General features: G+C 39.5%; 1 protein-coding gene across 3 annotated transcripts in view; it reads right to left on the bottom strand.

Moving 5' to 3' along the window:
• The window catches only part of PDHX (pyruvate dehydrogenase complex component X), a 76530-nt gene that overhangs the window by 23359 nt on the left and 25776 nt on the right, over positions 1–27395 (bottom strand). For 2 of the 3 annotated variants that reach the window (XM_054825798.1, XM_054825795.1), the window contains exons 4-8: positions 16811–17016; positions 14672–14770; positions 6319–6502; positions 4141–4288; positions 1289–1312 (exon numbers count right to left, since the gene is read on the bottom strand). In XM_054825798.1, coding sequence (XP_054681773.1) covers positions 1289–1312; positions 4141–4288; positions 6319–6502; positions 14672–14770; positions 16811–17016 — 661 coding nt within the window. The remainder of the gene's footprint in view (positions 1–1288; positions 1313–4140; positions 4289–6318; positions 6503–14671; positions 14771–16810; positions 17017–27395) is intronic. The other variant, XM_054825797.1, reaches the window with a different exon arrangement.

The raw sequence follows: 27395 nt of genomic DNA, 5'->3' as shown, positions 1-27395 counted from the left end.
ATTATATTAAGTGAAATCTTCTTAAATGATCATAAATTTGGAGGAATGAACCAAGTATCCACCGCCAAATTAACCTGCAACGTTTGCCATGATTAGCATGTCACTGTTTACTAGGGAGGCAGGAATACAGTGAAGATATAGGAGTACAGTTAAATGAAGTGTATCTGATAATATTTTACCCTCAATCACTGAAGTTGACAGTACGGATAATTGCTATATTTTACCTCCAAAACAAAGCAGCTTACAACAGGGAATGCTGCATAAAAATTCCACATTACATCTCATTATGTATTAGAAACCACCATCATTTCTATCAGAAAAAAAAAGTAATTTCCATCTCTGCAATTCAATTTTGTGCAAAGACATATGGCTGTTTCCCACCCCTACGTTTTTAAAAAATATTCATTAAGAATCCACAGCAGCAGGAGAGATGTGAAAAATTTTAAGTGAGCATTCCTAAGATAATTTTTTACTTAATTTCTTATGAACTGCTGCTGTTTAAAGAAAATATCAACATCATAAACTGTCTTTGACATTAACTTGTGAATAAGTGAATCATTTAAAAAAAGTCAAGTAGAAAAATGACCTCGGTACTCTTGCATTAAAAAGTAGTCATTCAAAACTCCAGTGAAAGGAGAAGCAGATATTGTCAATTCAATAAAAAACATTGCTAACCTTAGAAACTAGAAATATTGTCATTTTATAGAAATTTAAGACATTTTATAGAAACTTAAGACATTTTATAGAATCTTAAGACCAGAAGAATCACCTACAGATATTGCAGTCAATCTTACTACATGATCTTGACTAATTTCTCAAGTTCTGCCTTAAAATGAGATAGATTTCCTGAGAAGGTTACTCCTCCTGGACAGCTGCGGTCAAACCTCATTTCTCAATGTATTAGAATTAGTTAAGAGCTCCACGGACAAGCAGGAAATTGGAGGCAGGCATTGCCACCACCCAGGCCTGACTCCCTTCCCCTCAGCTACTGCTTCCTACTCTTGCAACAGCACCTCAATTGTGCTTGTATAACTGTTTTACAGGTCTGATGCCAAAATGTATCAGCGGATTGGAACAGCTTAAAATAACTCAAATTTGGCATCAGAGGGAATAAGGATACTACAGAAGCAGAAACACACAGCACAGGTTTTCAACTATTTAATCCAGCTTTTCCATGAAGAAAAATAACTCCAAAAACATATAACTTCAAGTAGCTTAGGAGATAAGATGGAAGATGCGACTGAAAAAGGACAGCGAATTCATTCATTAATGTTTTTCCGCAGCTTACCAGATTGGTGACAGAGATATGACCCTGCAGAGAAAAATACAGTCTTGTAGTGCAACTGCTCAACAATTCTCTCTCTGATTTTATTTCATTACAGTCCTTTAAATTCTTGTTCGAGATGTGTATTTAATGGAAAATAGCTTTATAAGCATGATGGAAAAAAGAAACATTACATTACAAAATAATTCTTTTCTCAGGCTTAAATACCTCTGAGTGAAAGGATAAAATTTTTTTAAAATCCTCTAACTTAAGGTGAGTTACTGAAGAGCAAGATGCCCTATCTAACCTACTCAGCTGTAAATCTGGCTTGATCAAATTAACTTACAGATGTCAAAATTTTAGAAAAACATTTGTTTCCATATTTCTGGCACTGTTATTTATAAATAGATTGTACTGTGCTGGTGTCCTCTTTACAGAATATTAAACCAGCTACCAAATTAAAAAAAAAAACCAACCACAAAAAGAAGGAAAAATGATAGTACCTGCAGGCAATTGCAAGAACTGACATAATATAAAACAATGTATTCCTAAAGAATTTTCACAGGATTTGGTTCAATACCTTCACAAACTATGAAATTGGAGCCACTTCCTGTAGACATTAAAGTCAGTATATTGACCAAATATTTCTAAATATAATAGAATTTATTTAAATTAAGACAATTATGATGTTAAAGTAAGAAAACATTTCATTCAGTTTTCTCACCCGACTAAGTAGAAGTCCTTAAACAAAAAGACACTAAGCAAACAACACCTCTGTAATATTTTGCATGAAAATGAAGTACCTGCCTGAAGAGTGTTCTATTGAAAAATCCTCTTGGTTTTTTAAATGCATGTCATATACACTTTGTTGAACTGAGATCTGGGAAAGAAGATTCTAGTCTGCATAGTTAATTTTGAAACTATTAACACATCCTATTGTACAGTATGTTCAGCTGATTTTAGCAAAAATAAAAACAGTTTTAGAAAAAACAAAGCAATCTTTGATTATGACCTTAAACTTCAAAAACTTTTTGTAAGTTAACTTCAGTTAATACAAATTGAGACAAAAAGCGAAAATTTGATTTCTTAATCTTACACATAAACATGTCTGTCATTTATAGCTTTTAATCCAATTCTCAATGTATATTTTAAAATTATCCATTTTTCCCTTGGACAGATTTCTATTCCAACAGCTTTAACATAGCTTTAAGCATATATATAAATTTCAGTGAAAGAGATAATCCTGCCTCCTTCACATTAACACCATTACTTTGACTTCAAGAGGAATTTACTATGCATTGGCTGGCACGTACTAAAAACTCCTTCCTTCCTCAGCATGGATAAAGCCATTCTCACTCAGAATTTGAGAAGCTGCATTAGCTTTCTGCGTTGGGTTTGTGTGGCAAGGTTTTGGTAGCGGGGGGGTGCTACAGGGGTGGCTTCTGTGAGAAGCTGCTAGAAGCTCCCCCTGTGTCTGATAGAGCCAATGCCAGCCAGCTCTAAGACGGACCCGCCGCTGGCCAAGGCCAAGCCAATCAGCGCCTCTGTGATAACATATTTAAGAAGAAAAAAAACACTTAGAGAGAGAGCTTTTGCAGCTGGAGAGAGGAGTGAGATGTAAGAAACTCTGCAGACACCAAGGTCAGTGAAGAAGGAGGGGAGGAGGTGCTCCAGGCGCTGGAGCAGAGATCCCCCTGCAGCCCGTGGTGGAGACCATGGTGAAGCAGGAAGCCCATGGAGGAAGGATGAGGGGGTGTAGAGATTCCACCCGCAGCCCGTGGAGGACCCCACGCCGCACCAGGTGGAGGCACCTGAAGGAGGCTGCGGCCCGTGGGAAGCCCACGCTGGAGCAAGCTCCTGGCAGGACCTGTGGACCCATGGAGAGAGGAGCCCACGCCAGAGCAGGTTTGCTGGCAGGACTTGTGACCTCGTGGGGGACCCCACGCTGGAGCAGTTTGCTCCTGAAGGCCTGCACCCCGTGAGAGGGACTCCATGCTGAAGCAGGGGAACTATGAGAGGAGTCCTCCCCCTGAGGATGAAGAAGCAGCAGAAACACCGTGTGATGAACTGACCGTAACCCCCACTCCCCGTCCCCCTGTGCCGCTGAGGGGGGCGGAGGTTGTAGCCGGGAGTGAAGTTGAGCCTGGGAAGATGGGAGGGGTGGGGGGAGGTGATTTAAGAGTTGATTTTATTTTCTCATTGCTTTACTCTGTTTTGCTTGGTAATAAATCAGATGAATTCCCTCTCTAAGTTCGGTCTGTTTTGCTCGTGACGATAATTAGTGAATGATCTCTCCCTGTCCTTATCTCGATCCACAAGCTTTTCGTTATACTTTTTCTCCCCTGTCTAGTGAATGAGGGGAGTGAGAGAGCGGCTCTGGTGGCCTCCAGCCAGGGTCAACCCACCACACTTTCCTTTTCCAGTAAATTCAACAAAGAGGCCAGGAAAACTAAATTTTAACATTGTATCTAAAAGGACAGAGCATGAATGTATTTTAATTTAAAGCTTCCCCTATAACCTTTCACATGAATAATTTGAGATTTCAGCCATCAAGAAGTTGAATATTGCTGCATCTGGATGGAAGGAAACAAAAACCTACTGCACAATGCATAGTCCTTTGTTAAACTGCAGTTCTCTACAGCATGTTGTGTTAGCTGGCAAAGTAACACCTCTGTCTTCTTACATCTTGGTAAGCTGTCCAATTCAATAATCAGAGGAAACTACAGCTTGAGTCCAACACACAGAATACTGAAAAAGATTTTTTGAATGCATAGTGTTCTGACTATACAAAAATCTACCTCTTGGGCAAGATTATGTAAACAAGACAAACTATTCATTATTTCCACACATTACAGTAAATCAGTTTAATTACTAACCTTTGGCCAATTCTTTTCTTAATTTCAAAATAGCATCAATGTCACAGTCAGCAGCAGCATATGCATGAGGTACAGTAGTTTTGGACTCTGTTAATCTCTTAGCAATAACTCTTCGAATGTTGCTAGCTGGGATTTCTGTGAATGTGCCCTAAAAGAAAACATATGCAGCATACTTAATACCGAAAGAGCAAATATACTTCCCTTTTGCTGAAACAGGACTCCAGCACTGATGCGTTATCATCAGTGACTCCTGCTCTTCAACTATCCCCTAAATATCAAAAAGCGATACGTTCCAACTACTGAAATTAATATGATTAGGACCACTGGGTGTTCTAGTCTATTCAACTTAGAAGTGTGACCAGCAGGCTGAGGGAGGTGATTCTGCCCTTCTACTCCACTCTTGAGAGACCTTACCTGGAGTACTGTGTCCAGCTCTGGGGTCCCCAGTACAAGACATGGACCTGCTGGAGCGAGTCCAGAGGAGGGCCACAAAAATGATCAGAGGACTGGAGCACCTCTCCTGTGAGGACAGGCTGAGAGAGTTGGGATTGTTCAGCCTGGAGAAGAGAAGGCTCCATGTACCTAAAGTGGGCCTACAGGAAAGCTGGAGAACGACTTTTTACAAGTGATAGGACAAGGAGTAATGGCTTTAAACTGAAAAAAGGGTTGATTTAGATTAGATGTTAGAAAGAAATTCTTCATTGTGAGGGTGGTGAGGCACTGGAACAGGTCGCCCAGAGAAGTTGTGGATGCCCCATCCCTGGAAGTGCTGAAGGCCGGGTTGGATGAGGCTTTGAGCAACCTAGTCTAGTGGAAGGTGTCCCTGCCCATGGCAGGGGGGTTGGAACTAGATGATCTTTAAGACCCCTTCCAACCAGAACCATTCTATGATTCTATGATTCCTGCTATTCTAGCAGACTGCTTCCAAAAAAAAAAATAAAATTCAAATCTTCAGGCATTAATTCTCTGCCAGAGAATAAAAGCATTGTTCCATCTGCCAGAGCTGGCATATTGCTCAGAATATGCTTTGTTCCATTTAAATTATAATAGAATGTTTCCTCAGTAAGATACTGCTTTTTCAGTCCCCTGGGTGGTTCCTTAAGACAGGCTTTACTGCATCTCCTTTTTGTTATTCTTCTCTCTCCTTCCAGATATATTCAGTAATATTTGAATGCACAAGTTTTCCCACCTTGTTCATAGAAGCAAGTCAACTTTCAAGGAATCTCTTGAAATATCAGTGACTACAGAAAACAAGAAAGTAAGTGATTCTGTAAAACATTATTTTGTATACCTAATCTACAGCAGGTATACTACATACTGAGCAGTACACAATAGAAGAAATTGCAATATGTATGTCTGGTGCAATCACAGAAACATTTTTTATCTGTAATGTTAAAAATATTTAAGTTTGAGCTTTCTGCGCTTTGTTTGCTTCTTTCTACAGTACAAAACCAGCAGCATTTTCTGAATATTATGAATTGTCGCTACATTGTAAATTTCAGCCTTTAAAGTTACTTCAAATTTATTTCTAGAGCCAGAAAGGTTTTTCCCCCATTTTTCACAAAAGGTTTTCAATTTCTACTAATGTGCATTTCAGCGTGGGCATTTATTCTTTAAAAAACAATTTCTGGTATTTCTGAATTTCAGATTAACATAGAAACTGTAATTAGGTGCAAGAGTTTGCAAATTACTCTTCAAAACAACCACTAAGCCCTTTCCTTCCTCGCTTCTTGATAACTCATCAGTGGACATTTACATATATCGCAGGAAAGCAACAGTAAAAATACATCAGGATGCAAGTTTTTCCGAGTTTGGAAATACACTCTGACACACTGATCCTTCAGGGATTGAGGGAAAGGGTGTATTGTTGATTTCCAAACTAATGGCATCTTCTGTTTTGGGGACTGAAATAAAATTGCTGCCTCTCTGACTTTCCCTTTTCCAAGGCCTGCAATGTAAATTTTTTCATGGCTTCAATTTGCAAGTTACACGAAGTAGTGTGCAGATCATAATTCTGAGAACTCTGCATTTTGAATAAAAACTGCATGTGACTGGGTTTGGCATCTGGGTAGCCTTAGTTTCCTTTGTCTCTCCAGTTCTGGAAATCTCATATACCTATTTAAGTAGCCATGCCAATATTTAGCTGTAGCAATGTTGAGGACTTAATAGAAACATTACCAGTGCAGCAGGTTGTCCTGGTGTGGAAACTGGTGGAACTGCTGGCCTTGGATAAGCAGAAGTCACAGCTGTTGCTTGCGAAGCAGAATGCACTGCAGTAGGCTGGGGAGGAGCTGGAGAAACCACACATTTCAATTCACTGGGTTTGCCCTTCTGCTTCTCTTGCAGAAGTTTGAGAGCATCCCTGGTGATTAAACACAGTGAAATACTGACAACAAAGAAACTATTTCAAAAATTCCAAAAGTATTACTATTTCATCACTTTAACGAGCCACTTCTGTGCAGTTAAATTTCTGTTGTCAAAACAAACGTTAAGAAGGTGATTATTACTGATACAAATTTTGTGTGTCTCATGTTATCTTTTTAGTATATTCTCATTAACTTCTGTGAATAAATGGGCTTGAATATAGAGTAACAGAAAACATTTGTGCTAAAGAAGGATGACATTCATCATCACTAATTGTGAGTGTACAAGGTAATTTGTGAATTCCACTAACAATTCTTCTAAATAAGATATCAGAATACACTTACTCAGGGTATAAAGTCTCAAATAAAAGCTGTTTCATCTGTTGTATTTGTAGGCATTTGAATCTAATGTAATTAGTGTTCAAAGAAAATTGAGTAGTATATTTATCATTCACTTTTGTGTACCTTTCTGACATAAATATGCACCAGCAGGTGTAGATAGTATACAAGTCCATACTTTATAAGCAATTTGAAAGACAGCACCACACTAAAGAACGAAAGCTAAAAACTGAGTAACATCTAACAGTTCCAGGTGTGGTTGAACCTCATCTACTCTATAAACATTCTCCCAGGGTCTTTATACTGATACAGCTACTGCCACAAAACTTCTCTCTTGTGGACACAGAATGACTAACATAAGTAAACTCCCATCTTTAAGCTACAATACTATATCTACTAGTACACTGTATTTATAAAACAACATGCTTGTTGTGGTTTAGCTCCAGCCAGCTGCTGAGCAACTCGCAGATGCTTGCTCACCCCTCCCCGCCTCAGTGGGATGGGGAGAAGAATGGGAAGAAAAAGGTAAAATTAGTGGTTTGGGATAAGGACAGTTTACTGGGACAGAAAAGGAAGAGGAAAATAACACCACTACTTATAACAGAATACACAAAGCGGGTGATACACAATGCAATTTGCTCACTTGATGACTGGACACCCAACCATCCCCAACCATCCCCAGAGCTGCTGCTCCTCCCTGGCCAAGCCTCCTTTTTATCCTGAGCATGACATCATATGGTATGGAATATCCCTTTGGCTAGTCTGGATCATCTCTCCTGGCTATGTCCCCTCCCATTTTCTTGTGAAAATTAACTATCGTGGCTGAAAACCAGGACAATGCTAAAGATTAGCACCTACAAGACTAAACAGAAAAGACTGCATTTACACCACCACTGCCAATTGCAAAGGAAATAAGCTATAGTAAAATTTGCAGGTGTAACTGCACATATACTAGTGACTTGTAAGAGCAGCTGTATCAGTCATACACGTCTTCTCTTTATGCTCCAGATCTGATAACAAAAGTCTGCATCTTACACCCTAGATAAATCTCTGTCACTTCATGAAGACATCACCATAGCATGTACACAAAGGTTTATGTACACAAAGTTTTATTACATAAACTGGCAGAGAAAATTAAAAATAAATGTAAAAATCAGACTACTTAGAACCATACCATGGCTTCAAAACATAAGCCATAAATACTAAACAACAAAGCTATCTAATTTCATTAGATTACTGCTTGAGTGACAGTCTATTCTTGAGTGCAAGTCAATAGTTTGTGTTATTAAATTTTTGTAGAAAGGAAAAAAATCTCAAAACATTATGCATTCTTAGTTGTTCCTGACAAAGCAGCACTCCAGAACCAAGAACTGAAACCTGAAAAGCTGTGTGTTCTATGTAATGCCTTTTACTGATTGCTGACTTGCTTCAATTTATTTTTAGCTCCAATATGTACTCCAGCAAATGATATTAAAAATGAAAAAAATTACTGAGCTCAGGATGTAAATTTGTCATTATTAAAGTTGTTACTTGTTTTCCCAAATTGACAGGTTAGTCAAAATTTCTTTTAAAAATGTGTTTAGTTTTTAACATAACTACTATATCAGGGAAAAAAATGAGATTTCATTAAATGAAATCATCCCCTAGCATTACAATTTGAGATAAAAAAGTAACAGCATGGCATAATACAACTTTCCTTGTTAACATATTAGAAGTTACCAAAAACTACCTAAGGGTTTTAACTTGGCAGTCATAAGACAGACCATCTGCTCATTAGATTCTATAATAGATAAAATAAAGCTTTTCTAGCTTATATATTGTAAAGGTAACAAAATGCTTTAAAATTACTTCCATATATTATGCAAATGACAAAAACCAGATGGTTCTACCTATCATAGCCAAGTCAAAATGCATTTAATAATTTTAGTGGGTTTTAGTGTGTTAACTGAAAAATGTATTGCCAAAATTGAGCTTATTTTTAGATTAGAAGATTGACTCAGGACTTTCTGAAACTCATGTGTATGACATAGAAATATATATAAAATATACATATATAAAAGTCATATTCATATATATTTATAGATATTATATAAATATTTGTTATATATACACATAAAAATAATTTCCTTCCCACCAATTCCACATGATTTAACTGATTAAGAAAAACAGGTACAGCAATGTTATGACTGTCATGGGTGCAAGACTGCAAGCCTGCATATAAGTATAGTTGGAGGAGGCACCAAAGCAAATCAAGTTAAACAGATTTCAGTTCAAGGCAGGCAAATAGATATTTTATGAGAACTGGAAAAGGAAGGGTTGGACACATCTTTCCAACCACTCTATAAACCTCTATCAACACAGGATAGTAATGTAGAAAGATGAGAGAGGTAACAAACACGAGAGTAGTCTACTGATCAGAAAAGATACCAGAGCTTGGTAAACATTTATTAAACAAAAACATGCCTTACCAAACTGTTATTATTAGAAGTATGCAGATTCTGGCAACTCTGTTACACTTCAGTTTAGCACTACTACGGTAGTGTGTGTGCTGGTTTTGGCTGGGATACAGTTAATTTTCTTCCTAGTAGCTAGTATGGGGCTATGTTTTAGATTTGTGTTGAAAACAGTGTTGATAATATAGAGATGTTTTTGCTATTGCTGAGTAGTGCTTACACAGAGTCAAGGCCTTTTCTGCTTCTTACCCCACCCCACCAGTGATACACTGACGACATCATCGTATGGGGCAGCACAGCAGCCTAAGTCACTGAGAATGGGAAGAAAATAGTCCAAATCCTTCTGAAAACTAGTTTTGCCATGAAACAAAGTAAAGTCAAGGGACCTGCACAGGAGATCCAGTTTTTAGCAATAAAATGGCAAGATGGGTGTTGTCAGCAGCTATGTCTCCACTGACTAGCAAAAAGAAAACACAAGCTTTCTTAGGCGTTGTCTGTTTTTGGAGGATGCATATTCCAACTTACCGTCTGGTTGTGAGCCCTCTCTGTCAGGTGACCCAGAAGAAGAATGATTTCAAATGGGGCCCTGAGCAACGACAAGCCTTTGAACAACTTAAAACAGGAAAGAGTTCATGCAGTAGCCCTTGGGCCAGTCCGGGCAGGACCAGATGTTAAAAATGGGCGGTACACCTCAGCCAGGGAGCATGGCCCTACCTGGAGTCTCTGGCAGAAAGCACCAGGGGAGACTCGAGGTCGACCCCTAAGGTTTTGGAGTTGAGGATACAGAGGATCCAAGGCCTGCTACACTGCAACTCAAAAAGAGATACTGGCAGTGTACGAGGGGGTTCGAGCCACTTAGGAAGTGACTGGTACTGAAGCATGCCTCCTGGCACCCCGACTGCTGGTGCTGGGCTGGATGTTCAAAGGGAGGGTCCCCTCTACATATCATGCAACTGATGCTATGTGGAGCGAGTGAGTCGCCTGTGATCACACCACGGGCTCCAATAGGAAACCCTGATCGCCCGGGAATTCTGAAGTGATCATGGACTGGCCAGAAGGCAAAGACTTTGGAATGTCGCCAGAGGAGGAGGTGACGCTTGCTGAAGAAGCCCCACCGTATAATAAACTGCCAGAAAATGAGAAGCCGTATGCCCTGTTCACTGATGGGTCTTGCCGCATTGTGGGAAAGCGTTGGAGGTGGAAGGCTGCTGCGTGAAGTCGCTGAAACTGCTGAAGGAGGAGGTGAATCAAGCCATTTTGCAGAGGTGAAAGCCATCCTGCTGGCTTTAGATATTGCTGATCGAGAAAAGTGGCTGGTGCTCTATCTCTGTACTGATTCATGAATGGTGGCCAGCGTCCTGTGGGGGTGGTTACAGCAATTGAAGTAGAGCAACTGGCTCCGTAACTGCCAAGCGGCTAAAGCCCCTCTTGTAGGGAGGACAATGGCTGAAATATAAATATGGGGAGGCCTGGCAGATTGATTATATCACACTCCCACAAACCCGCCAAAGCAAGCACTATGTCCTCACAACGGAGGAAGCAACCGCCGGATGGCTGGAAACATATCCTGTGCCCCATGCCACTACCCACAACAGTATCCTGGGCCTTGAAAAGCAAGTCTGGTGGTGACATGGCACCCCAGAAAGAACTGAGTCCGACAATGGGGCTCATTTCCAAAACAACCTCATAGACACCTGGGACAAAGAGCATGGCATTGAGTGGGTGTATCACATCCCCTTGTCATGCACCAGCCTCTGGGAAAAGCGAACGCTACAGTGGACTGCTAAAGACTACACTGAGAGCAACGGGTGGTGGGACCATCAAACACTGGGATACACAGTTAGCAAAGGCCACCTGGTTAGTTAACACTAGGGGATCTACCAATCGAGCTGGCCCTGCCCAGTCAAAACTTCCATGCGCTGTAGAAGGGGATAAAGTTCCTGGGTTAGCCCTGCTTCAGGCAAAAGCAAATCAACCTGCTGGATTGCTCAAGGACCTGGGTACACTTGGGTGTAGAAGAAATTGAGAGGAGACACAGCTGGATCAGCTGACCCCAACTGATGAAAGAGATATTCCATACCATATCATATCATGCTCAACATATAAGGGGCTATGGGAAGAGGGATGAGGAAGGGGACACATTTGGAGTGATGGTGTTTGTCTTCCCAAGTAACCATTACATGTGATGGAGCCCTGCTCTCCTGGAGATGGTTGAACATCTGCCTGCCAATAGGAAGTAGTGAATGAAATTCCTTGTCTTGCTTTGCTTGCATGTATGGCTTTTGCTTTACGTATTGAACTCTCTAACTCAACCTAGAGGTTTTTTCACTTTTATTCTTCTGATTCTCTCCCACATCCCGCTGGGGGTGGTGGTGAGCGAGCAGCTGTGTGGTGCTTAGCTGTGAGCTGGGGTTAAACCACGACAGTGTGTAGTCTTTCCACTTCATGTTAGCCAAAATCCAAAGAATAGTGAAAGTAAACTGAGTGTTTTGTGCTCAAAATACACTTTATTTGAAATGGACAAGTTAAAGGTTATACACCTAAAAATCACTAAGGATCCAATGGTGCAACAGGAGATGCACAGGCTACCTTAAGCTTCCTCTGATGTCCCAATGCCCTTTCATCTGAACATCCAATTACTCAGTTACCTAAAGGGGGCCTGCAAGTAAGCTGGGGGACTTTTTACAAGGGCATGTAGTGACAGGAAAAGTGGTAATGCCTTTAAACTGAAGGAGGAGAGATTTAGATTAAAGTAAGAAATTCTTTACGATGAGGGTGGTGAGACACTGGAACAGGTTGCCCAGAGAGGTTGTGGAGGCCCCATCCCTGGAAGTGTTCAAGGCCAGGTTGGATGGGGCTTTGGGCAACGTGGTCTAGTGGAGGGTGTCCCTGCCCATGGCAGGGGGGTTGGAACTAGAAGATCTTTAAGTTCCCTTCCAACCAAAGCATTCTATGATAATTCACAGAAGATTTCCTGGAAAGGAAAAAGGTGATCAGAGAACGTTACACATCAGATACTGCTAGGTATCAGACTTACTGTACTATCAACAGTGTAGAAGGCATAATGGCAGCTGACAAATTGCACGCAGCATAGATCCCACTGTAAGTCTGCAGTCAATACATACACATGAAATGACTCTGGAAAACCAGCATGACATGTGTGTGCTGTGCCTTATTTGCAAACTGAAAATGCAAATGCCTGAGCAGCTCTGAGATCCCAAATCACACTAACTTAGTGACAGCTGGTACAAAGTTACAGATAGGAGGAATATGGCCTCAGAAAAACATATTTATTATTGATAACTTGTCCCCCCCACCTTTTTATAAATCCCTAGATCACTAATAAATAGGAGGAGAAAGGGCAGAAGTAGTCTGAAACAATCAACGATTTTAACTTAGCTCTCCCAAACACAGTGTCTGAGCTGATGACTAGGAAGATGGTACAATCTTTGATGGAAGTTGTGAGTTACTTTGTACTGACATGTCAATCTTCTAGTATATTTCTGAAGAAAGCAGAGGATATTGCTTAAAAATAATAATAAAAAAAAGCTGCCACTCCATAAACCAAAAACAAGCAGGAAGAAGACAATGCTAACTCAGCCTTTCACAGATACATAAGAGAAATGAAGTATCAGTCTACTAAGAGAGTAGATTATGACAGAGAAAGCTATTACGTGAAAGCTCCTATTGCTGTTAAATTTTTACAGTGAATTAAATTTAAAGATAGAAAGTTGCGGGGGGGAAGAATCTTGCTTGCTTACATAACTCACTGTCTTTTTTTGTTTCTTTTAATCTGGTGAGTGTGAGCCCTGGAAACTCAGAGTTTAAAAGTGAAAAGTGAACTTGAACACTCCCTCAAAGAATCAATTGCTAGTATACTTGGAAAAGAGACCATGAGTCACACAGCTATAAAACATGGCATGTATTTTAACAGTAATGTCAAGTTAGCAAAATAAATATTTCCCTGAATATCTGTAGCTGCTCTCTACAAAAATCTGTAAACATTTCATTTCAAACTGAACATAACAGCAGAGCCTGTAGGCATCTGAAAGATTAACACCATTTCAAAAGAATGGTTAAAAAACCCTCAGTCTGTATCTTAAAATGATGTTTCAAATCAAATCTCTACGGAAGAAAGCAGTTTTGAAAAAAAGATACTGTTAGATAATTCTCATAGCTACAGAAAAATCTTTGCTACATCTCCATGACAACTAGGGAAAGTTAATTAGGTAGCTCAAAGTCCTAGAAGGTTTCCACATGCCATAGCCTAGTAACACACCATAAATTACCATTACACTTACATAATTAAGAAAAAAACTGATCTCTGATAATTTGCTGTTGTATCAGATATATCTATTCAACTCCTCATTTTATCTCAACTCAGCCAAAGACCATAGGAAAAAGAGTTTTGAAAAAACAGCAGACTTCCACTGCCTGCTTCTCTGGGTTCAATTCCAATTTATGCTGACCTGGTTGTCTTTGAATGGAATTAAAATTATAGCAGCTAACAAGGTCTGTGTAGGTGAATGATGGCATTTGTCAATAGGAATAATTTTACTGAGAACAAAAATAAGTATTCCAGCCAAAATCCCCATCTCCAATAACATACACACTAATGCAAAGATAATGCACCATTTCGAGGCTAAGGGCTCTGGATCTACCACAACATGTTTTTATTACACAAGCTCCTCACTCCAAGGCTTGAGTGCCAATCATTACATAAAAATACTCAAAAAGCATAGTAAACTACTAGAAGCCTGATTATAATAAACACCAGGTTTTTAAACAAATATTCTTTAAATCAAAGATGGGGGAAAAAACCAGAGCTCTGGATTTCTTACCATTACACTTCATTGCTCTCCCCAGCCTAATAAAAAAGGGAACAAATTAAATCCTGAGAGACTTCATAACTGAACTTCAGTTAAAGAAGCAAAAGACCTGAACTCCACAAAGAAAAGAAGTTGAAGAAAACAGGCCACTGGTATTTTATTTTGGCTCTGAATACATCTCTGAGTAGCAAAATTCTTGAGATCCACAATGGTAGCCAACAGTGGTGCCCAGGAGTTGATAGCCACCATTAGGCTGAGCTGCAGAAAATGTGACAGCAGTACCACGCAGCTCAGATGGGGATATAAAAACAAAGAGATTTTTCTTTTTTTTTTTAATTAAAGGCTTCTTACAATAGTTCCTAATCTATTCTCCATATTTTCTCAACAGGTATTTTGACTTTAACTAAGCCATGCCCTATAGAAAAAACTGGAACAAAAAGCTGATTTTTTAAATAAAAGGACCTTTCATGTTCATGGAAATTGCTCTAGGTTCAAAGGAAGAAATAAAGGAATATGAGGTTGTAGCTTTACTGAAATATCTACTTACTCTTTAGTGAAGATTCCTCGAGGCCCAGAAGGTGTAATATTGCTTGGGTCTAGTCCATGTGTCTCCAGAATGTTGCGAGCTGCAGGACTTAAGCGAACCCTAAAGAAATGAGGGGTAAAATAAAATATTTAAACAGTAAGATTAACTTATTTCATTCAATGTATATCAAGAGAAACTACACAATATATGCTCTATTTCAGAAGCAACAGCTGGGGAAGAAAACAAGAATTCTGTACAAAGGCTGTGATCCTAACACAGAAGTCAGACTGTGACCTTTCAGCAAGCTTTATTGCAAGGTTGAATCTAAAAACACAATGACCTTAAAGAGAGCAAAATAAAGAGTGCAAAACTCATCTCCAAATTTTCCTCTTACAGCAGCAATGTAATATACTTGTGGATTCTTCTAGAAAAGGGTCATCAGTGAAGAACCAAACACATTTTTTAAGACCAGCTTATTATTCTAACATTAAAAAATGAGTTTTAGGAGCTCAGACAAGAGGGTTGCTCATCTCCATTATTTGTTTGGCTAGCTGTAATTGCATCATTAATGCATCTTAATGCTAATTATAACATTACCTTTCAACTTTATTTTATAGGACTGACTTAATGAAATGGATACTTTTTCGAAAAGCAAAAGCTATACTGAATTATGCAACCACATCTGTATCTGCTTTAGAAGACTAAATATTAAGCCCTCCCATACTCAAACATTTTAATCAGCATACACCTAAGATACACTATAATAATAGTAAACCTGTACCTGTCACCTTGACCTAGACGGGGTATGCTCAATAGTAACGTTTCTGCCTGAAACAGAAACAGTGATCAACTACAAAGCACAGTGCATAGCTACAGAGCACTTAGGGCAGCTTAGCATGATTTCCTTTCTGAAATGAGGAAAAAAAAAAACACGTAAAGAACAGATTTCAAAATTCTTAGATACAAAAGCAGCAACATTTTCATAAAAGAATAAATACTTGGTTTCAAGTCTTTCCACAAAATCTCCAATTCATTATTTCCTAAAGGAGACTATATTTGCACCACATTGAGTTTTAAGAACTGTCCGTAAGCCCTTGCCAGAAAAAACATGTCATAAATGATCACTTGATTCCAAAGATGCTGATACATCTCTAATTAACAGCTGCAGTGAAACAGACACGCTTCTGATGTTCTTTGGTACTAAAATGCAAGACTTAATCCTTTTCAAGGATCCTTTCCTTAGATCATCCTCCTACTACTGGTAACATTTCAGCAATGACTTCAATTAGTTGTCTTCCACTTGCATGAGAAAAGCCTAAATGCTGACAACAAAAGTAAATATAGCAAACCAGACAGAAAAAGTAATGAGGTTTAAAAAACCTCCAAAAACCAGAAAACAACCAAACCCAAACAGTCTGCTAGCACATGCTACCAAGATTAGTTTCCTATTCTTTTCTCTAATAGGCTGTAATTTTACAGCTTTTGTTATTATAATTCACTCCAAATAAGGATTATACCTCCAAATAGGGTACATCCTGCGACACAAAACAGTGATTTATAGATTACTGTTACCTGACTAACAATTTGGTGTTAATTTACTCCCCCTCTAAGATGTTTGTAATGGTTAGAGTACCCTAACAGATCAAAACAAAACTAACAAAAAGCACATAAATCCAGTTTTGAGTACTTTGCATTCCACTGTTATGAAAACAAGAAGAAATTTTTTCTAATATCAAAATTGCAAGAGCTTGGAAGGATTTTGGAGTATGCCATTTGTCTGTTTATTTTTTCTCCTAAAAAAGGAATAGAAAACAAGTTATAGGAAAACTGAGCATCTGATGCATAAGCATTAGTGTTTATTGTATATAAACACAACTTCTAATCTAATCCTGGAATCCTTCATAAAGCAATTGTATGTCAGAATAAAAGCACATCCATAGAAAGTGTTCTAATAAAACTATGCTGTCTGAATTGACTTATTGGGTTTACAAGCAAAGAAATATTCTGGGCAGGCAAGCTTTACTACCTCACACATACTGAAACACTCCCTTAAACTAATGGCTTAATACCAGGTAAAAAGGGACAAAAGATTCTTCTTGGTTCAGCTCTACTGATCTAACTAAATAAGAGTTCCATTTCATAACAGACAGAGAAACTTACTGCAATCTTCTGGGTTGATGTTCCAGTTTAGGAGGGGCTGAAACTGAAGGACCTGCATGAGTTGAAGTAAGCGCAGGTGCTGGTGATGCCAGAGAAGATGGATCAATACCATCAGCTGGTATTTCAACTTGCTTCCAGTCCTGTCCTTCCTCTACCAGCAGAGCAATAAGTGAGCCCAAGCGTACATTTTTGCTTCCTTCTTCCACCTAAATTTAAGGCAATGAGAACATTAAGTTACATATTGCGCTGTCTAGACTAATATGACTAAAAATGGTAGATGTGAAAATTTCAGGCATATTAATGACACTTCATCAAGAAAATATATCCTATTTTATTCCTGCTATAAGATGACTCATGACTGAAATTAATTACAGTTGCTATTATAAAGTGAGGAATATTAACTTATGCCCCAAATCCCATACATCTAAAATTAGCATTCAGAAATCAAAGTATGCAAGTTACAGACTACTGAGTACCTCGAAGAATAAAGTCACATTAGCTACTGAAAACAAATGTGGGTGCTGAATCTTTGCGAACCAAGCCTGAAAATTTTGCTGGACACATTGAGCAGATGTACTTCAAGGTATCTACCCTGTATCTAGCAGTGTTACTTCTTAAAACACAAGCTTGTAAATTCAGAAGTTAAGGAAACAAAGAGAGGCCAAAACCCCACAACCACAATAGTGCCCCATTACTTCTTTTTGAAAAAGATAACATTCACTTTCCACTAACTTCCACCTCTAAGTTTGTCTATTTTAACATAACTGGTGCCAAATAACAAGTCTGTCCACCAAGAAAGTGATAGCACTTATGTGGTCTGTAAATCACTGTTTCAAAGAACATCTAACAGAAATCTTACAGAAAAAATAATCTAATCTAATCTAAATATAATCCAATTAGATTGGATAACGCCAATCTATTCTAATGTTCCTTTTAAAACCAAAAGATATCTGTATGACAGTCAAAAAATTTCTTTGATGCTTTGGCAGATAAAGGCATGGCAGTCATGTTGACTTAACAGCCTAATGAAGGGCTCCTCATAATGAAGGGCTCCTCATACAGGCTCTGAAATGGTTGCAGAAGTACAACGCCTCAGGTTTTCAAAAGCAGTAACATTTCCAGGGCATCAGACCAAATGTAAAGATAGCCCTTTAGGACCACAGGTAGTCAAATACGCCTCAGATTGAACCAGCCCAAATAGAGCTGATTTCCTAACAAAGGAAATGGACATCATATTTCCACCATAAAGCCATATTGCACACACATTTGCCTCAAATGAAGCTGGTCTACATACCTGCAATGCTGACATTTTACTCAAGAAAACACAAATCACTATCATTTGAAAAGCCCAAAGACAGACACACAAAATAAAAATATACATAGTACCAGACATCACGCTGCTCTTACTAACTTAATTGGGTTTTCTAGGCACTTAAACACTAATAAATAAACAGAATGCTGTAAAGACTGTACTAGACAGATGCAAATACTAGAACTCAGCTAAGACTGTTGCCTGCACACTGTTAACTCCACTGACAGAATGTATCATGTTCCACAGGATTACCCAGCTCCCTCACTAGAAGGACCAACACCAGACCTAAGAAGGAACAGCAAAGGCAGTTTGTTCTCAGTATATTCTGATAAAACATCTCACATTTACAGTTTTGTCAGTTCACTTCTTTTTCCCCCATAAACACTAGGTAAATTCTAGTGTAATACTTCTTTAAGAGTATTTATTACATGAAAAAAATTCAAGATTTAGTTCAATATCTCTTGTTCTGATCTCTTAATGCATTCTTGTTCATTAACATTCTGAAAAGCTTCATTTGAAAGAAAAAAGTCTGAAGAGTCCATCAAGATTTGATGATATTTTATTTTTATGAGATGACTTTAAAGTACTTGTGGATGACAGAATGCCAACCAAAAGTCCTGAACTGATTTTTCTAAGGCTGAAAGTTCCTACCACAGAAAGGCCCATTGATAAACAGATTTATAAAACTATGTATAATTACAATGTTACTACCACTCATAATCAAATAAAACAGCAGCTTGAAGCCAGTACAAACACAACCTACCTAACCTAGTTACTGAAACATAAAAACTGGGAAAAACAAAAGAAAACAAAGCTATAAACATACAAAATACTGAAGTTATTAACTCTAATAATTTTACAGCATTATCATACTTAGCACTGAACAAGGTATTTAGAAAAAACTATGTTTATCAGCATAATACTCAGATGTTTGATCCATATCAATGATGATGCAAACCAGCTAAGTCCTCCAAGTTCAAAATACTCCTCATAACATATTAATATGCAGCACTTAAGATTTTTTCCAAAATAAGAAATTTTTTTTGCATATCTTCTCTTTCCTTTACAAAGGCTTGCACATACAACGGAGAACACTTATAAGCAGTGCAGTCTACACAGTGTAACTGAATAGACCAAGAAGCACTATGACATGCTTGTGGTGTCAAGTCCTTACCACAATTTTAGTGTCAGAGTGCTTTAATGGTGCTATGATAACACATGCAGAAATCCAACAGGGACGGTTGAGCCTTCAGAAACAACGCAACAATTACACTAGTTAGGCTTTGTTTATAACCCAGCATTATATGAGCATTCATGGCCATCAATGTTGTCAACTCTCACTCTTCAGAGCAAGCCAACTGTGTTTTTTCCTCATGTTCACTGCTCCAAGACAGTTACGTGAAAACTAGAGCATTCCTTACTTTCCAATACAAGTTTCCAGCCTAGATGACTGCTGGTTTATACTTTTAAAAAGTGTATGCATGTATTTTTTAAAAAAACCCCATGTTTTTAAACACAAAGCCTTTGCAGATCAGAACTAGAATAGACAAAGAAAAATTGCTATTATTTTGCTTAATTTTTCATCTCCTGGATTTTTGAGTCACTTCTACATTTTCATAATTCACAGTACCAGAAAACCTCTCTGCATAAATCTCAATGAACCCCAGAATCTCAGATGCAGGAAGAGCTGAAATAAGTAGCTTCACAATACTTCTATTACTGTGTGTACACATAGCCAAGAAGAGTCAAAAAGATCCTAACTTTCCTGACAAACTAACGAAGCACAGGTGACCCATGACTGGGAGAAAAAAACTGGAGGAGATTAAGTGCACAGAGGAGTAAAGTTCCCTCAGAGCTGTTGCCACAGCAGCACAGTGCTTTAGTCATTAAAAGACATACCAGAGTAGATGTTTTGATCTATCAAAAAATGTGCCACAACAGCAATATACACAAAGAAATTTTGGAATTTGGAATGCATTCGTAATGCAGGACAGAAAACAGGAAAAACACATCTTCTGAAATACTAATGCTACTTGTAGTCATCATGAATTACTACTAAAGAAACTCGAAATATCAATATTGGAGTCTGCTATTCTTTTCTTAATGTCTCTCTAGGAATCATTCTTTAATACTTTTGACAGAGACAATCCCTGTATCTCCTCTTCACATAATCTAACAAAGCAGTATCTGTAAATGCAGAATAGGTACTTCATATTAAAAAAAATGAAGAGGTCACACAAGTTTTTGTCAAGTGCTAAGACCAAAACCTGCAATATCTTCCAGGGAAATTTTACTAGCAACACTTGTGGTGACAACACAATTTAATAACTACAGCTTCAGAAACAGCGTAAGATTTCTGTGGAAAGCCACACACACACACATTCTTAATTCTTCTTCCTGTTTTCTACATAAACTTAATTTGATTGTGAAGTGTTTGTATTAAACATAGTGAAACAATGGAACATAGCAAATATGAAGGAACAAAGCAAATATCAAGGAAACAGACATTTAAATTTCACACCATTTTGTTTCTCAGACAATATTATCTCTTTATAAATCCTTTCCAATTTTGACTGAATGCCACTAAGCTTTAAATAGTCTCATTATTAACAAGTGCATGTATATAAAGCAATATTTGCAGGGCAGCATCTGATACACTTTGTTTAGCAAGGAACTACAAAACCAGCCCTATCTTTTAGATGAAGTCCAACAGCTTCACAGAGTTAAGATAAGCATTCATGCTCAGAAGCATGACTGAGATAGTGGACATCATCTGCACAAAAGGACTTAGAGTACTGAGTAGAGTTAGAAAGTTTCAGTCTTGTTATAGGTATTTATTGATCAAAAGATATGATCACTAAAGCTAGTGAGCTAAAATGGATAGAGAGTAACTTTTTTCTAGCAGAGGTATGGATCAGTTGAAATCTTAATCTAAGCTTCAAGAAATCATTGCTTTATGTTTACACAACTTTGCATACTAAAACTAGAAATACTTTTCACTTAATATCACCCTAAACACAGTGGAATTCTTATTATTTCTTCCTGCATTTCACATGCATTGCAGTCTACAAAATACTTCTAATCTATGACCTCTGTATGTTAGGAAGGGGAAAGATTCTATAGCTTAAAAGGAATCTCACATTTAATTTTCAAATCATATTTTCCAATTATCAACAGATTCTGAACAACTGTTTTAAGAAAACACTAACAAAATTGGTATGCAGATTATGAGCAGATAACCCTTTAAACAGATCATGCAAAACAAAAATAACAATTTTAAGAATATTACCTTTCACATTACCAGGTTAAAGCGGTAAAAATATTTCTATCATAGAAGATAAAGGATCTCAGTGAAGAGAAGTCGATGAAGTGTCTCCATAGTTCATGTTAATGAGCATTCATTTAATGAAAATCTATATAGTAAATTCAATTTTATTTCCAGCTCCATAAAAGTTACTTTTGTCAATTAAAGTTTCAAATTAAAGGCTGGATCTCTCAGGTCTCACTGTTGATGCAAGAGAGGTTTCTTTTTTTGATCTGTTTTGGGGGTGTGTGGTATGTTTTGTTTTTCTCCCCTTCTTCCTATCACAAAAAGGATTTTGTTCAATATAGTTTTTCACTAGGGTCTTTGATCTGTTCTCCAAGTGGAGAATTCTGTAACTGCAGTATCTTGACTCTGTCCTCTACCTCTCTTCAGCCCAGAATTTTCCCTTTCAAGTTTACTCTAGTCATCTTATTACATTTTACTTCTCAATCTCTAAATTTTTACCACCCTCTTCTCTCCCAACACACCAATTTGAACCAAATATTTTGACAAAGGGTTTCATAATCTATTACACATATGGCAAAACAATTCTCATAATTTTTTATTTCATTCAAAATTCTTCCAAGCCACCCCATTATTTAATTATTGTGGAGAGAGAGAAGAAACAGCTGCAATACTCCACCAGCACAGAAATGAGACTATTCTGAAAATTTCAAAAAGTGAAGAGTTTGGAGAGAAAAGCATAAGAAATGAAGAAACAAAATTTTAGTCCTCCCAAGCAAACCACAAAGATGGACTCTTGTGAGGGTAACACAGACTATATAATTTACGTGTGGTCTTTTCTGTCAAATGAGGCACAGAGTATCTTATAAGTACCATGAAAATTTGGAAAATGTGGTTTGCAACAAAAAGTATATTACAACTGATTTCCACACACAGGAACAGCAAAAGACCATTATCGTATTGCTGAAAGGCAAACATTCAATCAGCACAATTTCTGCATATGTACAATTTAGTCTTTAATAACATGCTCACTTATATTTATTCCATTTTCTATGAAGCTATATCAAGAGTGTGCAAAAACATGGAGTTTTGTCTCTAGGATATTCCTGCTTCATTATTTTTTGCAGCCTTTCATTTGTGTTTGGATTTTTTTATGATATAAAAGATATATAAGGAATGAGGCAAAGAACTAAAAGGGAAGTATCATCAAAGACAACTAAATCTTATGCTGGAGAACTGAAATTTAGTCCCTTCTGTTACCAAATTCCCAAAAAATACAGGGACAAGTCATTTAAAACCAGACTTTTCATACAAACATTAATGGCATACTCTTTGTATCTTGAATGCAGGAGTTAAAACTGAAGTACAAGTTGAAGTATGAAAACTTGCAGTTGAAGCTTGTCCTGGTTTTGGCTGAGATAGAATTAATTTTCTTCCTAGCAGCTGGTATGTTTTGGATTTAGGATGAGAAGAATGTTGATCACACACTAATATTTTAGTTGTCGCCAAGCAGTCAAGGACTTTTCAGCTTCTCATACTGGCCTGCCAGTGAGAAGGTGGGGTTGCCCAAGAAGCTGGGAGGGGACACAGCCAGGACAGATGACCCAAACTGGCCATTGGGATATTCCACACCATATGACATCATGTTCAGTATACAGCTAGGGGGTTGGCCAGGAAGTGGCTCGGATCAGGAACTAGCAGAGCATTGGCTTTGGGTGGTGAGCAATTGTGCTGTGCATCCCTTGTTCTGTATATTCTTTTATCATTATTATTATTATTATCATCTTCCTCTTCTGTCCTAGTAAGCTGTCTATCTCAACTCACGAGTTTTAACTTTTTTTCTTTTTGATTCTCTCCCCCATCCTACTGGAGGAGGTGTGAGTGAGTGAACGGCTGTTAGCTGCCTGCTGGGTTAAACCATGACAGCCTTTTTGGTGCTCAACATGGGGCACAAAGGGTTGAGATAATAGCAGATCTGACCAGAGCATGTTACATGTTAGAACAGCTTTGTTGTAAGCATTCATTACATTAGTGTGATAGTTGCTGGTCAAAACAATGTATTATTTGTTTGCATGACTGCATAAAGTAATTCCCTATTGTGCTGTTTATCACCTCTGGGAGCTGGATGAGAATTTTCCTTTTGCTGCACTGTGTACTCCTCACTTATGATAAGATAACATTATTGGCCATGAGAATGATTTGGTATGTGTATTCAGCACTGCTGTAATTTCTGTACCTTGGGCGCCATCTCCTGGGAATTAATCATACTCTTTTTTCCCCAGAGAACCAATCTAGGGGGGAGACAGGGGAACATTTCATCTTCGCCTTTCTCTTCTCCCTCAGGCTAGTTACAACAGCTCTTGAGAATTGTGAATATCCTTAGGATGTTCAAACCAACATGTTCCTATTGCTACATCTCCTGAATGTATTTCATGTCTTGTTTAGGGTTAAACAACTATTTAAAACTATCGCCCAGAGATGCGGCCCAAGGCTGGATAGTTACGAGTAGCAGGGCGTGTGGGATAGCATGGCCAAATGCCTACAATGGCAGGCACCTCCAGTGTTCTGGAATATAACCCCTGCACAACTGCAGAATCTTGGAAAACTAGTAGAATGTTTGGAAAAAGCATGTTGTCACCCTGGCAATTCCAGAGACACACAAATCATTGCAATGTGCTGGGGCCTGGCCCATGCCTACCGAGTCCTGTTCAACACTATTTAGTACCCTCAAACAGAAGACACAGCGTCTGGATCTGATGACAAAATGACAGGCAATGCGCCAACCCCCACCCCAGCAAAAGGCACTGCTGCCACCCCAACCCCAGCAACAGGCACCTCGGCCACTCCAACACCAGCAACTGGAACTACAGCCAGTCTGACTGACACTGATACCATGCCAGTATCAGTGGCCCCTATACAGAAGAAGAAAAACCACAAAAACACCCCAATTCACTTAGTAAGGGATGACAGTGAACCAGCACCATCACAAGAACAGGAGGAAGGGGCAGAACCAGAAGTAATCACCCAATCCCTGTCCCTGAGTGAGCTGAGAGATAGGCAAAAAGATTTCAGCTGTCAGCCAAGTGAGCATGTTATCACCTGGCTGCTCTGATGCTGGGATAACGGGGCCAGTAGCCTGGAATTAGAGGGTAGGGAAGCCAAGCAGCTGGGATCCCTGTCTAGGGAAGGGGGCATTGACAATGTCATTGGGAAAAAAAGACAAGCCGTCAGCCTCTGGAAGCGACTTCTATCAGGTGTGAAGGAAAGCTATCCCTTCAGTGAAGATGCTGTATGTTGTTCAGGCAAGTGGATCACCATGGAGGAATGTATCAATTACCTGAGAGAATTAGCCACGCAGAGATTGTTTATTATGACCCAGACAGCATGCAGTTACCCACAGAGCCAGGTGACTTCCAGTGCACATGACCCACGTGGTGGAAGCTTGTACGGAGCACACTATCATCATATGGCAGCTCACTGGCAGTAATGGACTGGGAAGACGAAGAAGGACCAGTAGCAGATAAATTGGCTAGCCAACTTCGGCAACGCGGAGAACTCGGTCCAGCAACTCAACGGAAAGATTGCACTGGAACAGGGTGAAGCTCTGGAGCACCTGCAGTGCATTGATGACATCATCGTATGGGGCAGCACAGCAGCCTAAGTCACTGAGAATGGGAAGAAAATAGTCCAAATCCTTCTGAAAACTAGTTTTGCCATGAAACAAAGTAAAGTCAAGGGACCTGCACAGGAGATCCAGTTTTTAGCAATAAAATGGCAAGATGGGTGTTGTCAGCAGCTATGTCTCCACTGACTAGCAAAAAGAAAACACAAGCTTTCTTAGGCGTTGTCTGTTTTTGGAGGATGCATATTCCAACTTACCGTCTGGTTGTGAGCCCTCTCTGTCAGGTGACCCAGAAGAAGAATGATTTCAAATGGGGCCCTGAGCAACGACAAGCCTTTGAACAACTTAAAACAGGAAAGAGTTCATGCAGTAGCCCTTGGGCCAGTCCGGGCAGGACCAGATGTTAAAAATGGGCGGTACACCTCAGCCAGGGAGCATGGCCCTACCTGGAGTCTCTGGCAGAAAGCACCAGGGGAGACTCGAGGTCGACCCCTAAGGTTTTGGAGTTGAGGATACAGAGGATCCAAGGCCTGCTACACTGCAACTCAAAAAGAGATACTGGCAGTGTACGAGGGGGTTCGAGCCACTTAGGAAGTGACTGGTACTGAAGCATGCCTCCTGGCACCCCGACTGCTGGTGCTGGGCTGGATGTTCAAAGGGAGGGTCCCCTCTACATATCATGCAACTGATGCTATGTGGAGCGAGTGAGTCGCCTGTGATCACACCACGGGCTCCAATAGGAAACCCTGATCGCCCGGGAATTCTGAAGTGATCATGGACTGGCCAGAAGGCAAAGACTTTGGAATGTCGCCAGAGGAGGAGGTGACGCTTGCTGAAGAAGCCCCACCGTATAATAAACTGCCAGAAAATGAGAAGCCGTATGCCCTGTTCACTGATGGGTCTTGCCGCATTGTGGGAAAGCGTTGGAGGTGGAAGGCTGCTGCGTGAAGTCGCTGAAACTGCTGAAGGAGGAGGTGAATCAAGCCATTTTGCAGAGGTGAAAGCCATCCTGCTGGCTTTAGATATTGCTGATCGAGAAAAGTGGCTGGTGCTCTATCTCTGTACTGATTCATGAATGGTGGCCAGCGTCCTGTGGGGGTGGTTACAGCAATTGAAGTAGAGCAACTGGCTCCGTAACTGCCAAGCGGCTAAAGCCCCTCTTGTAGGGAGGACAATGGCTGAAATATAAATATGGGGAGGCCTGGCAGATTGATTATATCACACTCCCACAAACCCGCCAAAGCAAGCACTATGTCCTCACAACGGAGGAAGCAACCGCCGGATGGCTGGAAACATATCCTGTGCCCCATGCCACTACCCACAACAGTATCCTGGGCCTTGAAAAGCAAGTCTGGTGGTGACATGGCACCCCAGAAAGAACTGAGTCCGACAATGGGGCTCATTTCCAAAACAACCTCATAGACACCTGGGACAAAGAGCATGGCATTGAGTGGGTGTATCACATCCCCTTGTCATGCACCAGCCTCTGGGAAAAGCGAACGCTACAGTGGACTGCTAAAGACTACACTGAGAGCAACGGGTGGTGGGACCATCAAACACTGGGATACACAGTTAGCAAAGGCCACCTGGTTAGTTAACACTAGGGGATCTACCAATCGAGCTGGCCCTGCCCAGTCAAAACTTCCATGCGCTGTAGAAGGGGATAAATTCCCTGTAGTGCAGATAAAGAATATGTTGGGGAAGACAGTCTGGGTTAGCCCTGCTTCAGGCAAAGGCAAATCCATTCACTGGATCGCTTTTGCTCAAGGACCTGGGTGCACTTGGTGGGTAATGCAGAAGGATGGGGAGGTCTGATGTGTACCTCAAGGGGATTTGACTTTGGGTGAGAGTAGACAATAAATTAAATTGTATGATGTTAATTACTACATGATAATGCATGTCATCACTACTATGTTTGCTATATGCCATAACAACAGTATTACAGTAAGCATCACCCAGAGTAATGAAGAACGAACTTTGATGAAACTGAGGCAAGGTGCAGAGGTGATGAAACCAGAACTGGCTGCAGCAACTGGCACCCAGCAACTTCCTCGAGATCAACACCTTCAACCTGCAGACCGTGAGCGTGGGCCGTGCCAGGTACACCACGACCTCCAGATGCAGCATGCAACAATCAAACACCACACACCATCTCCCCTGCCCTGAGAGACTGTTAAGAAAGATTCAGCCCAGAAGTCATGGGCTAAAGAAACTGTATGGACATTTATGAACATTTTACAGACATTTTATGGGGGTGGTCCATAGACTAAGGAAATGATATCTGTGTGTATATATCAAAAGACAGGAAAAATGGTGGTGATTAATTGCAATGTATTGGAAATTCTGGAACCTGGGCATGACATAGATAGTGTAGAATAAGGGG

This window comes from Grus americana, chromosome 5 (genome assembly GCF_028858705.1).
Source record: "Grus americana isolate bGruAme1 chromosome 5, bGruAme1.mat, whole genome shotgun sequence".
In the NCBI taxonomy this organism is placed as follows: Eukaryota; Metazoa; Chordata; class Aves; order Gruiformes; family Gruidae; genus Grus; species Grus americana.
The sequence above is the reverse complement of the archived record's forward strand: the minus strand, read 5'-3'. Positions and strand labels throughout refer to the sequence as shown.